Source organism: Equus quagga, chromosome 3 (assembly GCF_021613505.1).
Source record: "Equus quagga isolate Etosha38 chromosome 3, UCLA_HA_Equagga_1.0, whole genome shotgun sequence".
In the NCBI taxonomy this organism is placed as follows: domain Eukaryota; kingdom Metazoa; phylum Chordata; class Mammalia; order Perissodactyla; family Equidae; genus Equus; species Equus quagga.
In genome coordinates this window covers 93,657,033-93,676,485 of record NC_060269.1, presented here as the reverse complement: position 1 = coordinate 93,676,485, position 19,453 = coordinate 93,657,033, and the positions used below count along the sequence as shown (strand labels likewise).

At 37.7% G+C, this 19,453-nt stretch overlaps 2 protein-coding genes across 5 annotated transcripts in view; one reads left to right on the top strand and one right to left on the bottom strand.

Annotated features, from left to right (window-relative positions):
- BMP2K (BMP2 inducible kinase) overlaps window positions 1–13,562 on the top strand; it is a 117,056-nt gene extending 103,494 nt beyond the window's left edge. For all 3 annotated transcript variants that reach the window (XM_046656328.1, XM_046656327.1, XM_046656329.1), the window contains one exon: window positions 11,962–13,562. In XM_046656328.1, the coding sequence (XP_046512284.1) occupies window positions 11,962–13,400 (1,439 nt within the window). In that variant the 3' untranslated portion in view covers window positions 13,401–13,562. The remainder of the gene's footprint in view (window positions 1–11,961) is intronic.
- The window catches only part of PAQR3 (progestin and adipoQ receptor family member 3), a 37,412-nt gene continuing 31,271 nt past the window's right edge, over window positions 13,313–19,453 (bottom strand). The window contains exons 7-8 of one of the 2 annotated variants that reach the window (XR_006887928.1): window positions 16,462–16,514; window positions 13,382–13,430 (exon numbers count right to left, since the gene is read on the bottom strand). The gene's annotated coding sequence lies outside the window, so the exon portion shown is untranslated. Of the gene's footprint in view, window positions 13,431–16,461; window positions 16,515–19,453 lie in introns of both variants that reach the window. The other variant, XM_046656331.1, reaches the window with a different exon arrangement.

Below are 19,453 nucleotides of genomic sequence, written 5' to 3'. Positions count from 1 at the left end.
ATGGACTTCCTATTGTGGAAAATGAGGATTTAGGTTCGTTACACATTAGGCCTCTCACATAGACACAAGCAATCATACACGTGTCCTTCCCCCATCCTGCCAGTACAGTTTTGACACAGTTGTTGGTTGTCATCGTTCAATGTGTATATTTTTTTGAATATGTAAATAGTTGTCACAACTGAGGTCCAGAATACTGTGATTACATTTCCTTTCTTCTGTAAGGCTTTATTTTTCCTGGAGTTAATTATAATTATGTTTATAAAAATAGCTATGTTTTTCTTCCCTTAGTTTTTTATGTACCCTGCCATTGATTCATCTCTTTTTAGAAGTGTAGATTTCCTCCCGTTTTAAGGTGGCTATCCTTTTCATTTTTACTTGGTTACATCTCTCATGGAGCTCTGCAGTTGGAATTAGTTGCTTTCTGTGCCTGCCACACACTTATCCTCCTAGTATTTTTTTCCACCCATTAGTCTCCCTGGGAATTCCTGGATCTCTTCTCTTCCTCTTTCTTGGTTTGTTAGTAGAGCAACTTCTCTAATAGTTTCTTGAGAAAATATGCATGGGAGGAAAAGTTGTAAACTTTGCTGCCTAAAAATATCTTTTTTTCCTAAACTGACACTTGATTGATAATTTGGCTGGGTAAATAATTCTATTTTGGACATAATTTTCCTTGTGAATTTTTGAGGTACTGCTTCAATCTCTTTACCAGCTACATGTACTCCAGATTGGTACGGTCAGCTGGCCTACCTTAGTTTCTTCACATAGATGCGCCTTTCTGATTTATTTGGTGCCTTAGCTTATGATCTCACTTTCAGACTTTTAGGAAGCTTAACTGAAGATAACATTTTGGTAGATTGTGTCTTAAAATGAATCAAATCTAGCTTTTCCTCTTCTTATTTTTAAACATTTCTTTATGGGCAAAATTAAATTTTGTAATTATCCATTTATGCAAAAAACAATCATCTCAAGAATCTGTTTGGTGCTGTATGTAAAGCTAATATCTTATTCCATAAGTATATATTTTAATAATCATGGAATTATATTTACCTTTTATGTCAGGTTACTAAACTGAGATTAGTAGTGTGGTATATCATAAAGAACATTGACTTTGGAATTATAGGCCCTGGGTGTAAATCTTAGTTCTATCACAGATTAACCATGTGATATTGGGTGTTACCTAATTTCTTGGAGAGTTTCTTTATCTTAAATTGAGGATTATATTGGCTACTTGATGAGATTCTTGAAAGGATTGAATTAGAGAATATTATACAAAGCACACACATCCTCAATGTTGGTTGCTATTGTGGCTGTTGTTGGTAGTGTTATTAAATAATATTTTTACTACTTACTACTAAGTTCTAAAATCTTAGTGTTAAGTTTTGCAACTGCTATCCAGCTAGTGGCAGTATGAAGTTCCAGTAATAATAAGCTAGTATTCTCTTAACTACTGCATGAAATCTTTAAAATGTAGATAGAACCTGTCTGTGAAGCTTTTCAATACTGAGAACTGTTTTAGTAGTGCCATTTCTATTTTTACTAAAGCATTAACTGCCAGTATTCACTACAGTATATACATAGAAGTCATATTAAAAGCATATATTCATTTCCTGTCCTGAAACCCACACAGCCTTCCTTCTCCCCAAGGCATCTTTTTACACTTAGTCTGTGTACCAACATAGGATGTGTGGCTCTGTGAATTATAGTGTGGGCTACCTAATTTTAATAAATGCTCACTACTTCTGAAATGTATAGTATTTGAAGAATTTTGTTGACATATAGCCCATATTAATTAGGTCACTGAAGTTTTATATTTCTTGTATTGCATTTTATTTTTAATTAGATTTGGTGAATTTACCCTACTCTTCCAAACCCCAAACCACCTCATGGGTCTCATTACCTAATAGGAAGTTAAACTGGGTTTAGGGTTGGGAAAGGTCACATTAAATATAGGAAATATTTGTTGGAACATAAACTATTACAGATTATCAGTCTAAATGCTGGATCATTATATAAGCCATGGTGAGGTATAGTGTTTATACCTTTATACCTTGTATATAATACTTGAACATCAAGAATTTTTCTATTCCAGGATGTCAGCAGTAATGGTTACCATTTGTTGAATTCTACTATAGACATATACTAGAAACTGAGTCTCAGAGAGGGTCAGTGACTTGCTTGAAGTCAGATAGTTTAATAGTAGGAATCCACTTCTGATTCTAAACTCTGTTGGGTAAATAATAACAAAACAAATAAACGTGTTAAGTGGCCTGTTTTTAATAAAAATCTACAATAATATGAGTAACATAATAGAAATGTCAGTTTTACAGCATTTTTAATCTGGCTGGGAAATACTGTTCACAACTAGTATGATTCTTTTCTTATATTCAGGGCTTGTCACTTGGCTTGTCTTCAGAGAAATAGTACAGATTTTGATAAAACCTTCTAATCCACTAATCCTTGGGCCTGGCATGGTAAATTGCTGGGAAATGATGGCAGGCAGTATGCTACCAATTCAAAGTGAGCTCCAAAGTCTTACAGCCCCTCCCTGATACCCTAAATGATGAGACAACAGAAGGCATGTAATTACAATAGCAGTTTCAAGCCATTCATCCTCTATAATCTGACAGCGAAGAAAAGAACATCAAAATTTCCTTGAAACTGGAAGCTTCTTATATGATTAAAAATGTACCACCTGTTTTATAACTAAAAGAACTGTCCTCTAAAAGATGGAAACCTGATTTGAAGACTGGTGACATGAATAGTATGATGCAAACATGCCCCTTGCCCTACTTTTTTTTAACATTTTCTAAATATTTTGAATTTTTTGATGTAGTTTATGAAGGTTCATTTATGTGATTTAAGAATACATCAATTATAATATTTATTTAAAATAGTGTGGCATTAACCAGGGTTTCCTTCTTTTCATGAAGTATTTGTTTAAAAGCATAATAAATGTCTGGAAATTGACTACAAATTTTAGCTTTTGAATTTGGAATCCTCTTTTGGAGTGTGCAAGACTGTGATATCTTTGAAATATTAACATCTAGAAATTTCCTTTTATGAAAACTCAAGCATGGAATGGACAGATTTATGTTCTTCTATTCATTTGGCTGATTCATGTTTTTATATTCATTTGGTTTGGTAAGCTTGTGCTTTAGAACCTATCAATTATTTCTACCTTGGTCAGTCATTTTCCAGATCACTAGAAGCAGGATTAGTACATGGGTTTCACAATTGTTAAAGTGAATGATAAGCTTCTTGAAGTCAATTCAGGAATTGTCTTATTCATCTTTGTATGCCATGTAATATCTTGATGAATGAATTCATTATCAAAGTATACTTTGGTAATCTAATATATATTCTAATATATTCTTTCTCTCTCTATATATTGAATATATTCCTTCTCTCTCTCTTTCTCACACACACACCCTAATATTTAATGAGCTTTCACTAAATAAAGTGAATATTATTTAATGTTCAGCACTATCAGGTAAGTTCCATTATTGTCCTTATTTTATAGGTGAGGAAATTGAGACTGTTTTGGATGTTTATCTTCTGTGGATTTTATACAGCTGAGTATTCTTTCATTTGTTCATAAAGCCTTATAGTATTTCTAGAACTTAACCCTACTATATAATACTCAACACAAGACTATAAGACTTTAGAATACTCAACCCAAGGTATTTATTGTACCAGTTCAGAAAAACACTATTTGTTGAAATAAAAACAATACAGTGCTCATTCTATTAGTATTTTTTTTTTTTTAACCTTTCAGGCATAGCTTTGTAAAGAGGATACAGAAGAAATGCAAGACAAGTCTGTGGTGGTATTTTGTAGGGGGTTGATGATAAGCTATATTGAATGTTTCTGGTGATGATATTCTATGGGTAGTTTAGTGAGAGAATTTACAGATGACAGTTTTAAACTAGTGTCATCAGCAGAGAAATCACTATGGCCTTGATGTATGGCCTTAAACTTGGGCAAGGCATTCAACTATTCCCTAATTTCAAATTCTTTATGTATAAAAAGATTGGACTGTATCTCTAAAAAATGCCTTCTTGTTTTTTGCTTTCAAGATATGCTTGAAGCTATAAAACAGGATTAAGTTCACCAAAAGAAAGAAATGGAAGAGAAAAGAGAAAGCCAAAGAGTGAGCGTTGGGGGGTAACAACGCATCTTTGAAGTGGTAGGAAGTCATGACAGTGATCTGACATGGAAAGCAAGGGGAACATTTTTGAAGATGTGATTAATAACATTGAAGAGGAAAGATCGTAGCAAACCTTACAGAGCATTTTCACCTTAATGTTCTTGTGGGAGTCTAGTGGTGGGGAATTAGGAGATAATGTATGAAAAACCGTTAGCACTGCATTTGTGCAATTGACAATATTAGTTACTGTCCCCTAGGATTCATCTTTTAGTACCATTAGAATTATATAATAGGTACTCCATAAATAATCATGAAATGATACTCTAATGCATTAGTAATAATAATGTACCCTTTTACTAAGTACCCACAACATGCCAGCTAACAGCCTTGTAAGCACCTTCCTTGTGTTCTCACCTTAATCCCTGCCACTCCTGTTTGAGGTAGATACTATTGCTATCCCTACTTCACAGATGAGGAAAGTGAGACACTAAGTACTGCATGACTCCAAATGAGAACACTGGTCATCAAGGGACACTTTCATTTAGTAGCCTCTGCTGAAGGGAGGGAGGTATGCTGTATACTTTTATGTAGACAGCTACCAAATGGTTAATTTGGTGTTTCACTTATTTAGTAAATGCTTGTTATTTTACTGACGGTACTGAATAATTGAACCCTTCTTTAGTTCGCTGTGAACTACTGTTTTGAAATTCTGCATATGAGGTATATTAAGCCGTAAAGTGGTGAGAATAACTTTAGTCAGCAGAATTTATGTGTGTAAATAAGTACTAGTTCTCTTGATACTTTAGTGACTTCCATTGCTCTAACTTTTCCCTGAGAGACAGTTTACATGCCACACAAGAGAATTTCAGACTTCATAACCCATCATTGCTGTTCTTAATAATTTACCCAAGTCTGCATTGTCTATCTCTTTCACTCATCTCATTCTCAGGATTTGGCTCTGATTGGATTTTGGCTGTTTTCAGCCATCAAACCCAACCTCAAAAGATGAGGATTACTCAAAAAGCTGAAATTTTTACAGGTTGTAGTTCCAAGGCACAAACAGAAATAAAGAATATCCTGACTGGAAGCCATCAAAATATCATTCTACTGCATTTAATTTAAGGAAAGAAGAAGGCCTTACTTAGAGCCAGAAATAGAAATTGCTTAATATATGAAATTTTACAATGTTTTACTAAAATTAATTGAGAAAAGATCTAACTGAGATTTGATCCTGGGCACATTCTAGACACTTGTTTATGCTTTAAATACATGTTCCTATCACTTATTCTAAATATAATAGCTCCCATTCCACCTACTTAAAAAACAGCCATTTTTATGTTAATAATACAAATCTCAGTAAATATAGGGATTAGTAGGATTTAGGATATATTGAATTATAAAGCAACGTATTTAAGCTATACTTTGGGGAAATTAACTTAAGCAGTGAAATAATCCTGATTTAAATTTTATAGTGGATCAATTGTGTAATATTTACTCTAAACAGCTTGAAGAAACAATCTGGCCTGACCAGGAGCAAACGACAGGAATATCTGAATTCTCTCTTTTTTTTCTTATTACACGAATATATTTAGGCAAAGAAATAGATTATAAATTTGATGGCACTCTAGCTATGAAGTCACATTTTAAAGTACTATCCATTGCACAGTTGGTAACCAACTTCATAACTTGTAGTACTTATTTTGACAATCTTTTGTGTCTATGGAACAGGACTAAAAGCCTTAGAATATAGTGAAATAGTTTTTATTTTTGTATAATTCCCATTTCTTTCTCATTTCTATAGTTTCACAGTGAAGAGAGGACGATTAAGTAGATAGCTGTTACTACAGAAAGTGAAACCTTATTTAGGATTGTTGTCACTGGCAGCTTGGAACTTAACCAGGAGGTGCTGGAAGAGATGACTGCATATACTTAAATGGTGCTTAATGGTGCTTAACATTTAAGTTGCTCTTAGTATGCTGTTGTCGAGGCTCACTGCTGTCCTTGACTCTATAACAGTTTGTGAAGGAGTGGAAAGATGAAGAAATAGAGAAACATTTAAACAGTGTCAGGATGGGTTATGAGAATATGGGAGAAAAAAGGAATTTGGATAAATTTTTTTGATTGCTTGTTTTAGTTTTATGAAGGGGAGACAATAAGAAATAACCAATCTGTCTATACCAACAGAAAATTTCCCCAGTTGCCCATACTTTTCAGGGATGTAATCTGCACCCACAAAGATGGCATAGATCATTGTGTGTCTTCTCTTGCTCTTTTTGAAACTAGTCCTTTGCAATTTCTTATACTGTGCTCTCAACTATAGCTATTTAAAAATCAGAGATATAGTTTCCAGGATCTAAAATGTACCCTTGTCGTGTGTGCATATACATTTGTTTGCCTACTTATTCCTGGCCAGTTCTAAAATGGACCTGAACTATCCTTGGATTAGCCATGGAATCGCACCCTCCTCCCTACTCATTCCTCTCCTTTAGATTCACATTCAACCATTGAGTACAGAAAAGTTGCTAGAAGGTTGGAGTATGATGTATGACATAACTGCCTTTGGCCTTGCCCTGGAGATGGTGATGATAGTTAACCATCGAGTGCTTCTTATGTGTCAGGCACTATTTTAGGTCCATCGTTTACAACAATCCTGTGAAGTAGAATCTGCTATTATATTATTTGCTCATATGATAATATATATTCCCTCATATTTATGAAGGAAGAGAGTAGTATTTAGCTATGATCTTGTCAGAGATTGTTACTGGGTTAACTTTACTAGCAGTGTATTAATTATGCAAAAGGAGGGAATAATAGTAAATTGGTAAAGTGAAATTAATATTTAAAAAGGAGAGTTTTCTGTTCTTTTTTCCCCTCAACGAAAAAGTACATGATCATGGTTCTATTTAAAATGTGAAAAACTGGAAACAACCTAGAGGTTCTATAGGTAAATAGTTAAATGCTATATATACAATGTTGTATTGTGTTTCTATCAGAATTAATAATGGACTATCTTGATACTTGTAAAGACACATTAAAAATGGTAAGTGAAAAAACCCCACAAATTTAGATCCACAATGATAATTAACAAAATATATCTCTATAGCACTTGATAACAAATATATATGTCTATTAATACAACTTTAAGAAGCTGATGAAGGACAGACAGAATGAGAAGAAGAAAGTGATAAATGTGTTTTGGAAAGCAATGTTGGCCAGTTGGGTAAAGGAAAGGGTTAATTTGGAAGGCTGGGATTAAAATATAACAACAACAAAAAGAAAGTCAATGGAAGGACTCTGTACTATGTTAAATGTTCCAGAAGACCTTTAGCAACAAAACTGTGTGCCCTAGAAATGGAAATTTTCCCGGGGAAGTTGGAGAGCAGCATTTTCCCAAAGTGCCTTTTGCAAAATTGTTTACAAAGATTATTTCGTGTTCCATGTAAATAAAAGTGTGTGTAGTGAAGCAAATTTTGGAAATCCTAGGTTTCCTAAGATTAAACAGATTCTTTGGGGTAGAACTTGTCAGCACCTTAATACAATGAGCCTCTTCCCGGGGAGTAGGGGTGGAGGCACACTGCATGGTGCAGCATTGCATAAACTCAGTTGCCCAAGACCACAGAACTGTCTGGTTCTTGTTACGGGAATAGTGTTCTGCAGAATACGCTTTGGGAAATGTATGGGATGTTCCTGAGGTGTCTGTGAGCAGGCGTGAGGGGTGCACAGTGTGGCTCTCTGTGGGTGATAAGTAGTTTGAGGGTGTAATAAGTTAAAATATATCTTAGGGGAAATATCCCAAAGTGAAGGATGATTGCATGTCTCAGCCATTACATTTTTTGATTTTGAATAAAAATTCATTAAAATAACTTCTACGGCTAATCTAAAAGTAATCTTTATTTTTCATATCAGAAGTATGCTGTATGGAGAAGTCAAACTTGAGAATCTGCATTTGATTTGGTTTTAATTTGTTAGGATTTAAGATAAGCCTATTATAAATTTGTAAAGATCCTGCACGTAGCTCTTGGCTGGTTTGAAGGAACTGGCAGATGAATAATGGATGAAGATTATATTTGTATTAAAGTATGACCTGATGGAAGTCTCCATGTATTCGCTCCCCCTCTCCACTCAGCCCCATAGATTTCCCACTCCTCACTTCAGGGTTGCCAACAAACTACATGAGCTGACCAGAGCCAGTGGCCTTTTTCTGTCCTCAGCTCATTGGCCCTCTTTGCGTCACCCACTAGGTTCTCCTCCCTCCCTGGGGAACACTCTCCTCTGCTGGCTTCTGTGACATTGCACTCGCCTGGTTCTGGTCGCCTTCTGTAGCAGTTTCCAGTTTGCTTTGCACGTTCCTCTGCTGACTTCTGAATGTTTTATACATGAGGGCTCAGTGTTGGATCCCCTTTTCTTCTTCTGTACTCTCTTCCAGGTGATTTCCTTCAGACTTGGACTTTCTACATACCCTCTGCGTGGTGATGACTCCAAATCTGTTTTCTCCAGCCAAAACCCAAACATTGTGTTCAAGCCACAGATACCTGCTTGCACTTAATGTCTCACAGATACCTCAAGCGTTGTGTCCCAAACCAAATTTGTGTTCATCTCCTCTACTTCCCAATTTATTAACTCACTCTTTACTGTTTGTATTAATGGCACTATCATCCATCTAGAGTTTTTCTCTTCAATCTCTCTCCAATTCTTCCACTTCTATTTACCCTGCCACCACCATCGTCCAAGGGCACCATCATCTCTAACTTGAATTACTAGTTTCCTCTTCCCTACTCTCCCCACTTTTGCACCCCTCTCTTCAGTCCTTTTTCTACATGGCTGTGAGTTATCTTTTTGAAATGTAAATCTGACCGTGACATCCATTTTAAATAAAGCCTTGTAATGGCCTCCCACTGCACACTGAATTTCGAACAAAATCCAAACTCCTTATCATGGCCTTAAACGGACCTTCACAGCCACGTCCTTTCCCCTTTCCTACTTCATCTGCTACAGTGTTCCCCTTGCTCACTGTGCTCCATGCACACTGGCCTATTTTCAGTCCCTTACACATGCCAGCCTCTTTTGAATTGGCCTTCTCATTGCTGTAGCCTTTCCTTGGAGCAGCTTTCTGCCTGTCCTTTGCACGGCTGACTCCTTCTCACTGCTCAGTCTTAACTGTCATCTCCTTCGGGAGGCCTCCGCTGACTGTCCGGAGCAGGTTTATGCGCCCCTTCCCCTGGCCCCGGGATTTGCGCCCTGCCCTGTTACTTCAGAGCGCCCGTCACAATTTAAGTTTACTTACACTCTCTGTCTCCCACGCTGGATTGTAGACTCCTGAAGGCAGAGACTGTTTGTTTATTCACCAATGTATGATCAGTGTATACAGCATGTAGTAAAGTGCCCTATAAAATGTTTCGTTGAATCAAATAAAACAATGTGAGTGACTGAATTCTGAGGCAAAAACATCTCAAATGTAAAGTTTATTTTTCTGTTACTTTCTTTATTGTATTCTGAGTATATTGAATACTTACGTGTCCATAGCTATGAGCTCAGAGTAGTTGCTGATTGTTTCATTCAACAAATATTGATTGAGCACAGTGCTAGCATAGAGATGAATGATATATGAGGTAAATGATAAATAGGCCTGTGTTTAAGAGCTCATAATCAAGTAGGGAAAACAGACAAACAAATAACTGTAATACAGTACAATAGGTGCTACAGTTAAGGCTTGTACTAGATTCATCAGGACCAGCAAATATGGGTATTTTTTGAGGAGTGCCTCTGAAGGGCTGTGACATGGGCTGGGTCTTGAAATACAGCCAGGTACGCTAGGCAAGTCAGGTGGGAGTGGGATTCATACTGAGGTCCGGTATTACAATGGTAGAGAGATGTTAAAACAGCACAGTGCCCCTTGATACCCAGATCTACTAGGTTCCTGTTTCTGATAGCCAACATTAAGAGGTTGGATAGCAAGATAGCTCAAAAAAACTTTATGCAAATCTCTTCGGTGTCTGAGTTTGAGTAGGGAGAGTTTGGGTGTGGCTATAATGAAGGATACCCATGGGAAACATCAGGGTCTGAGGCTAAAGATGTGGTCGGACAGAATCCAGATAGAGAAGTGCTGGGCTAAGGGCTGAGACTTTAGAGAGCCAGGGAAAGGTTTTAAGCAGTGGCCACATGAAGAGTCATCCTGGTGTCCGTGTAGAGGAGCAGTTTGAGGGATATGGGAGTGGAGGCTGACGGGCGAGTTTAGAAGCTAAAGAGTTGCCAGATGAGAGATAAGGAGGGAATGAAAGAGATACCTGGCAGAGGGAGAGGAGGGAGCAGATTCAAGAGATTTGAAAACACTATCTGGTGGGAAGAGGGAAGATGATTTCCAGATTTCTGCTGCTTTGCAGAACTAGTAGACGGAAGTGTTGTTCACTAATTTAGAAGGAACTGGTGAGGAGCACAGAAGAGGAAAGATGATCTCTTTTGAAATTACTGTATTTGAAGTAATGCTAGGATACATATTCATGATAAGTGTTAGATGAATAAGATAAGTATTCATGGTAAGTATTAGAGATCCAGTGATTATGGTATATGTGGCAGTTAACACACAAGAAGTTAAGACCCAGGGGAGGACATGCAGAGGGAGAAAGACAGCCAATGATAGAAGCCTGGGAAACATACATTAAGGAGATGTTAGGAAAGAGAAGTCTCTAAAAATAGGACCAAGAAGGAATAGTCAGAGAGGTGGGAAGACAACAGTGCTGACTTTGAAAGGAAAAGAAATAACTCAGAGGTGTCATATGCCATAGGGACCACCATGTTAATAACAAGACCCGAATGGTCCTTCCATCATAAGCTAATTAGTTTTCATGACCACAGACTACACTTCCAACTCTAGCTAATTGTTTTGAAACTCTTTGATCTTAGTCAAAGAAAGGGAAGGAATCAATGGATATGTGGTTGGATCCATTCAAATTGATCCCTACCTCTGGAAAGTCAATTTAATATACCAGTGTATTGGGAGGGCAGTATATTTCCATGTAAACTAATATACTATCTTTCTTTCTTACATACCATTCAGTGAAATTGTAAAGCATTATATTTGTTCGATGCAATTTTATTACTTATCACACAGTGAACATACTGATAGTTAAGATTTTTTTAAAAGGTAGAATGCTTTTAATGCAATGTCTAGTTTTATGATAGTTAAAGGAAGATGTGTTATCTAGAGAAGGCAGATGTCCTTGGTACTGTCCCAGTTCAGGACGTGGTCCTTAGCTTTGTTGAGGCTATGGGGATGCACTCATATTAACCCAACTTATAAGATTCTAGTTGACAAAAAACCAGAATGCCAATTAAAAAAATTATAGTGAGACATATAACTAAGCAGACAAGCTATTCATGCTTGTTGATCTCTATGGGAAAACTTTATAATAGAGTTGAATTATAAGCAGAAGGTTGTTTGGTAAATGTGGGATCTAAGGTAGGGGCAACTAGCTGAATAATCTTATTTTGAAGGTGGAAGAAGAAAATTTGCTCGTGTACTATATTCAGAGTCCTGTTTTGGGTTCTGTAAATAAAACCTAGCTGTCAGTGAGGGCCTAAGATGAGAAGGTGCTGTGTAGGGTATGGAGACAAATCTGTCTGCACTAAAGGACGTAGCCATCTAGTTGAGGACAAATGCATTTCCTAAGCCTAATGACAAAGAATTGACATTATTTCTTCCTCTAAGGGGGCTCGTATGAGGGATTGGTAATGCTTTGTGTTGGTACATGTTGTTTAGTGCAAATGGTTTTTGAAGTGCATTGGAAAGCTATAATAATTTTTCTTTGAATCTTCAGGTTCCCCTGAAAAGCAAATTGAACATTCATCCATAAATCAAGAAAACAGCACTGCAAGCCCTATCAAGAATAGAAAAGTCAGTCCAGTATCTAAAGACCACCGGACTGGAAAGAAAGCCTCAGAGAATTCATCAGTACAGGGTCAAGTGCAAAAGGGGAACGACGAATCTGAAAGTGATTTTGAATCTGATCCCCCTTCTCCCAAGAGCAGTGAAGAGGAAGAGCAAGAGGATGAAGAAGTTCTTCAGGGAGAGCAAGGAGATTTTAATGATGACGATACCGAACCGGAAAATCTGGGTCACAGGCCTCTCCTCATGGATTCTGAAGATGAGGAAGAGGAGGAGAAACACAGCTCCGATTCTGATTATGAGCAGGCCAAAGCAAAGTACAGTAACGTGAGCCCTGTCTGCAGAGACAAACCTGGCAGTGGACCCATCCAAGAACCCAATATAACACTCCTCACCCCAACCCAGCTGCCTTCTGATATTGCACTGGAGACTCCCAAACAGGAGTTTGATGTATTTGGCGCTGTCCCCTTCTTTGCAGTGCGTGCTCAACAGTCCCAACAAGGAGAGAATGAAAAGAATCTCTCTCAGCAGATCCATTTTCCTACTGTGGGACCAGAGCAAGAAGAATTTGATGTATTCACAAAGGCACCCTTTAGCAAGAAGGTGAATATACAAGACTGCCGTGTAGTGGGGCCCGAAGCACATACTCTCCCTGGTTGTCCCAAAAGCGTAGATATATTTGGCTCTACTCCATTTCAGCCCTTTGCCACATCAACAAGTAAAAGTGGCAGCAACGAGGACCTTTTTGGACTTGTGCCCTTTGAGGAAATCACTGGGAGTCAGCAGCAAAAAGTTAAACAGCGTAGCTTACAGAAACTGTCTTCTCGCCAAAGGCGCACCAAGCAGGATATGTCCAAAAGTAATGGGAAGCGGCATCATGGCACGCCAACTAGCACAAAGAAGACTGTGAAGCCCACCTACCGCACTCCAGAGCGGGCTCGCAGGCACAAAAAAGTGGGCCGCCGAGACTCTCAAAGCAGCAATGAATTTTTAACCATCTCAGACTCCAAGGAGAACATCAGTGTTGCCCTGACTGACGGGAAGGACAGAGGGAATGTCCTGCAACCCGAGGAGAGTCTGTTGGACCCCTTCGGTGCCAAGCCCTTCCATCCTCCGGACCTGCCGTGGCACCCTTCACATCAGGGCCTGAGCGACATCCGTGCTGAACACAATCCCGTCCTGCCTGGGCGGCCAAGACCGAATTCACTACATGGGTCATTCCACAGTGCAGATGCGTTGAAAATGGATGATTTTGGTGCCGTGCCCTTTACAGAACTTGTGGTGCAAAGCACCACTTCACATCAGTCCCAACAGTCCCAGTCAGTCGAATTAGACCCATTTGGTGCTGCTCCATTTCCTTCGAAACAGTAGATACTTCTGACAGACTCTTCGTGTTAACTCCTGTTTCAAAAAAGTATGAATAGTTTTATCAATTTGAAAAAATTTATTTGTATAGCTCTTTATATCATTCATTCTTACAGGTCAATCAGAATAAGTGATTTTTAAATAAACCAAATAGAAAAAGGAAATCTCTCCACAGGGTAGTGACCTGATGTCTCTTCCACACGGGAGAAAAGGGAGCTAAACTGCAAGCTCTAAGCCAGGGTTTCAGCCACCGACATCACCGTACAGAAATCCAGGGAGAGCACGTGGCCCCTTTCCAGTTGTGTAGCCACTGAAAAGGGACTGGAAAGCAGCGTCGTGGTTTTTATAACAGAATGTCACTTTCCTGTGCATATCCCAGACTCATTCCAGCACCCAGCATCTAAAACTAAGCTTATTTGTACATAACACCAGTTGGATTTGTGGATTTTTTAAGGTCTGTTCTAATTTCCACCATGTTAAAAAAATAAATCAATCTAGTTCTTGTCAAGAATTAGAAAGTTCTTATCTGGAGAGCGCAGAGATTGAGTCCTTAGGCCTTTCTCTACAGAGCAGAGCCAGAAGTAACTGACGATTGTGCCTAAAGCTGCTCCATTTTAACAAACAAGTGCCATTAATATGGAATATCTGCATAGAAGCCTAGAACAGAAACTAAGACAAGTATCTGATGTGTGGAAAATGTAAAAGAAAAAAAACAGAAGAGAGAAAAAAGAGGACTTGAGGAACACTTTATATTGTTTTTAAATGGCTTCTTGCTCAAAACTTTTATTAATCATTGTCCCTAATAAAGCAGATTATTGGAAAACTGGGAGGACAAGGGTTACGCAGAAATTTTGTTTCAGGAAAAAGATACGTAGCTGAAACCCTGAGTTTTTAAGACGTTTACAATGTAAAATCATGTTGCATTTAATCATGTACTTTATTAAATTACCACCCTCACCAAATATTCCCCACGTCGTGAGCAACAACTTGTTAGTTAGGTTTGGAGGGTGGAGTAGTTTTAATAAAGTGCACAGCAGTGAAACCCACAAAGCCTTATAGGCAGGACTCGCAAATCCTGCTGCAAGTACCTCTGCACTGACACGCAAGATCTTAAGGTTGGCTGTGAGGCGCTGGATGGTGAGGGACTAGCAACTGTGCTAGATGATGGTGTCTTTAGTCAAAAGAACCCAGCTACCAAATTGCCTTTATCTACACCACAAATCCTAATTAGAAACTTGAGATTTTGTAGAAATTGTTTAATAAGATAGAATTACACATATGAATTAATGTGAATACAGTATCTGTGCTTCCTGTGTCTCCAACTATTTTTTCCTTTTTTTTTCTTTTTTGAGCAAGATGAGCCCTGAGCTAACATCTGCTGCCAATCCTCCTCTTTTTGCTGAGGAACACTGGTCCTGAGCTAACATCTGTGCCCATCTTCCTCTATTTCATATGTGGGATGCCTACCACAGCATAGCTTGCCAAGCCATGCCATGTCTGCACCCGGGATCCGAACTGGCAAACCCTGGGCCACCGAAGCGGAACGTGCGAACTTAACCCCTGTGCCACTGCACTAGCCCCTCTTTCTTTCTTTTTTTTTTGAGGAAGATTAGCCCTGAGCTAACATCCACCACCAATTCTCCTCTTTTTGCTGAGGAAGACTGGCCCTGAGCTAACATCTGTGCCCATCTTCCTCGACTTTATATTGGGGTGCCTACCACAGCATGGCTTGCCAAGTGGTGCGTAGGTCCGCGCCTGGGATCTGAATGAGCAAACCCTGGGCCACCAAAGTGGAGTGCGCAGACTTAACCACTATGCCACCAGGCCAGCCCTCCAGCTATTTTAAGTTATAATTAACTGTCCTTCCCTATCAAATTAACATTTAGAAGTTTCTAGAACTGTTAAAGCTATTTACAAAAAGGGGTGGAAAGTCTTATCAACTGGCACTCTCCTTGATTGATATATTTTAAATTAACTCTCTGAACCCAGTTAAACAATATGAGTAATCTTATTAGAATCTCTTAATGATAGTGCCCCAATCGGGATGAGCTATTTGCTTGTTCTCACAGTTCTAAACTTGGACAGAAGTAAAGTATATGTGACTAAATCATATATTCATTTTTTATTGCTTCTCTTTCCTCTTATCTTTTCAATCAGATATAAATTTGTGGACAAACGGGGAAGCAATATGTGAACCACAGTGTAGCAGAGGCAGACCAAGCATTACAGACTGCTAAAGAGCTATTCTTGTAGAGCCCGACTGCACCAGTTACTTGTCCTTGTGCCAAAGGCAAATATTATGTTTGCACCTTTTTTTTCTGATTCTCAGGTTGATTAATACTGCTAATGCAAATGCTCAAGTAGATGTTCTTTAAAACTTTACAAAGTAGATTCAACTGATACTTTCTTTTCAAAGTGAAGAGTTGATTACACATAGTAAATTCATGAACTACAGTAGGTTTGTATCAAACAGTTTTTTTTTTTAATGAAAATCTGTTGGTTGACATGTACACAGTATGCTTCTTTGACTATTTTAGTCCTCGGCCTTGGTCTCTGCTAGACCTCATAAGTCTCATAATTTACAAGTGGTAGTGGGTGATTAGTGTGGTCTCCTTGGGGTGGATACATGAAATACCTACAGTCTATCTGATACCAAGGCCTCGCTTACTTGCTTTTTAATACACTGAATTTTAAATGATTTAGACACTGATGTAGACACTTTGGCTTATAATGTTGGGTAAATTCTAAGGAAACAACTTTAACATTGTTTAAAACATTTACATTCTTATGTTTATTATATCACAGCCCAGTGACTTTCCTCTTTTGAGATTATAACTCAGAGGAAACATTTAGGATTCAGTAGGGGACCCAATGGGATAGAAATGGGAAGATCCCTTTGTGTTGAAAAAGAGACATTTTCCCAAGGAGGACAGGATTAGGCTTGCTTTCCATTTTCCATCATCTCCTCCCTCTACTGTTAAGAGGGAAGTCACTCCACACAGCTGATGCTCATATGAGAATTAGGAGAATAAAGCTCCCAAGGCATGTGAAAGAGCCTGATACATACGTGGCACACAGCACTCAGTAAAAGTTTGGCTTTATAATAGGATGGTCCAATTCCTGTTTAAGGAAGGAAGGTTGAAAAATTATTTTCCTATTATTAATCAGGTGTCCTCTGTGCTTCTTTAGCATGTAAAGTAGTCATAACTCTAAACCTGTAATACTTGAACATCACTAAGGGAAGTAAAATATGAAGCTAGCAAAAATCTGAGGCCAAAGTTATTTTGTCCTAACAGCTTTAATAATGCTTGTTGATTTTGAGTAATCTTTTAAAAAGTGGACCATTTACTTAATTATTTTAATATTATCACTTCCACAAAATGTTGGTGTTAAAAAGATCAGCTTTTATAGCATTGAAGAATGTATCTGCTAAGACACAAGAGTCGCTTGGTATATATATTAGGTGGAGGAGGAAAGGTTGGAGGCTGGATGAAAATTTAACCGACTAGAATACTTAGTTCAGAAGCGATTCAGAAGTATCTATCAGAAAATAGTGTAATTCTTCCACTCACCTGCCCCTTCCCTGTGTGTATTTGGGCACAGTTAAGACATTATTTGGAAGTGTAGATAGATGCACCTTTTGTTCCTACCTTGTTTATTGTTTAACAGTGTTAGATTGTGGTCCTCTTGCTGGTGGAAAATACTAAGATGGGGCCCACTCTTCTACTCCGCTGTTCATCAGGCAGAGCAGTTTTCTTACTATTCGGCTACTCTGCTTGCTTTATTTGAGATTTTGGTACTTCACATAAGCATTGCTGGAAGGTACACATGTATTAATATCACTAGTTCTGAGGAGTTTGGGTACATTTGTTATATGTAGAATGTGCAGTCAACTTTTTCTTTTCAGCAAAATTACTCGTCATTTTTAGGTCCAATATTGAGCTGACAGATCTACTGTGAGAATGAGATGACATATCTACTGTGAGAATAACATAAATGATAGTTTATTTGAAAACTTTTATACATAGTGGTGTTTATATATTAAGATAAATATATAAACACATGCATGCACACGTCACATCTCATTACTGCAGAGTTAATGTGAATTTTTAAATTTTAAAAGGAATTGCAACCACAATCATTACTAAAAGAACATTCACTTCTAGTGAGGGTTTGCAAAAGCCACTAAAAGAATTAGATGAAAATGCAAAGGGTCATCATTTGGGGTTACTTTTATTTAAAAATATGTTGTGCTACTTTTGAAAGAGAATTGTTATTACTACGCTCTTTGCGATTGAAAAGTCGTCTACTAGTAACCAGTATAGTAATAGTAAGCTACTTTTTAATTGCTGACAAACAGCTTTAAGTGCACTTTCTTTGATTACACTTCCATTTTTTGTTAAACTTGAATTTTCTGAAGCCTTTTATGTACCACTAAGCAAATAACTTTAACTTTTAATAAACCTGATTTACATCTTTATTATATTTCTAATTGTTATAAAACATACTTCCTAAATAACTTCAATCCTCAGATCTAGCTGGGAAACTGTCATGAGGAAGAATCAGTTGCTTTTTCCTTCTTTGATCTAATTAAGCACTAACTGATTTAGCTACTTTATTGCCTTTACATTGCTTATTCTTATTGACTGAATTCTGTCCTTCATTTACTTTGTTTTGTTTGAAATTTAAAGTTATTTTCTTACTGTATTTATCATACCTACTGTTTTAATAATCTGCTTTCTTTAAATGCAATAAATCCCAAATGGATTGCATATTCTTTATAATCAGTGACTTCAGAGTTTTTCATTATTTGTCTTATTAAAAGTTTTGGATGTAAACTTCTGTTCAGTTCTTTTGTTCACACCACAGACTTTAAGCACCTATTATGCACCAGCCATTGGAACAGAAAAATGAATAAGACTAGATCTCACTTCTGAAGGAGCTCACGGTTTGGGAGGTAAATGAGCACACCCATTTTGCCCTAGCATTTTTGCACCACCATCACTTAATAGCACAGTTTGTTCAGGCGCTACAATTCCTGAGACTTACACTGACGAAGGTAAGGCAAAAACATAAGACTTTGAAGTACTTTCTGAATGTTTGGCATAGTTTTTGCATTATGTATAATTTATTTTTTAAACTCCTTAAAAACCGGTAACATAGAACTGTTAAAAAACAGTTGCATAACTATTGTAACCCTTGATGATGTCAGAAAAGCAGCTTTAGCATGTTAAAGAGAAAACCCATTTATGGGATTGACAGAGAAGTTTGGCATCAAGATCGCAATGTTATCTTATGAATTATTTGATAAACTGGAGTCTTAGACTGTTGGCTGGTAGAGAGATTCATCTTACTAGTTATGAATGAACTTTTTTTGGAACTAGTAACATTTATCTAAAGTTATGTGGAAAATTAAGGGTTTTGTGTCCTTTTACTAAATAGTACAGAGGAACAAAATAGCGCAAATGGTTAGAAAAGTTACATAAAAAAAGAAGTGTGGAATGTACCACTGTTCAAATTCAATTAGAGTTACCTTCTTTAGAGAAGACTGGATGCCGCAATTAGAGCTACTTAATGAAGAGCAAATCCCTCTTTAAGGAAGTCCAGCTCCGGCATCACATGTAAGAGGTAGTTCATATTCTCACACTGAAGGCATGAGCTTCTGAAATATTATTTGTTGCATATTTAAAAAGAGATAGTTCACTTTTGCTTCAGATGGTTGGAACTACTGAAATCACGTTTGTTCTGTAGTGTTTTTCGTCCCAGATTTATAGAGCAGGACTAGAACCATGGCGGCTGCCATTCCTGCCCTCCGGGGATGTAAGCTTCACTTTTCACAAGAGAGAGACCCCTGCCGCCATTACCTCTCCCTTCTGAAAAGCTTTTCTCAAGGCGGTTTCAGTTTTGCATCATTACCTTGCTACCCTCCTCAGGATCTATGACACAGAATTTCGGGGGACATAAGTACTCAATAGCATCTGTACCTCTTTTCAGTATAAACACAGTTATGGGGACAATGCATGTAAAAGACACGTCCGCCCCTCCGCCAACAGTTCAGC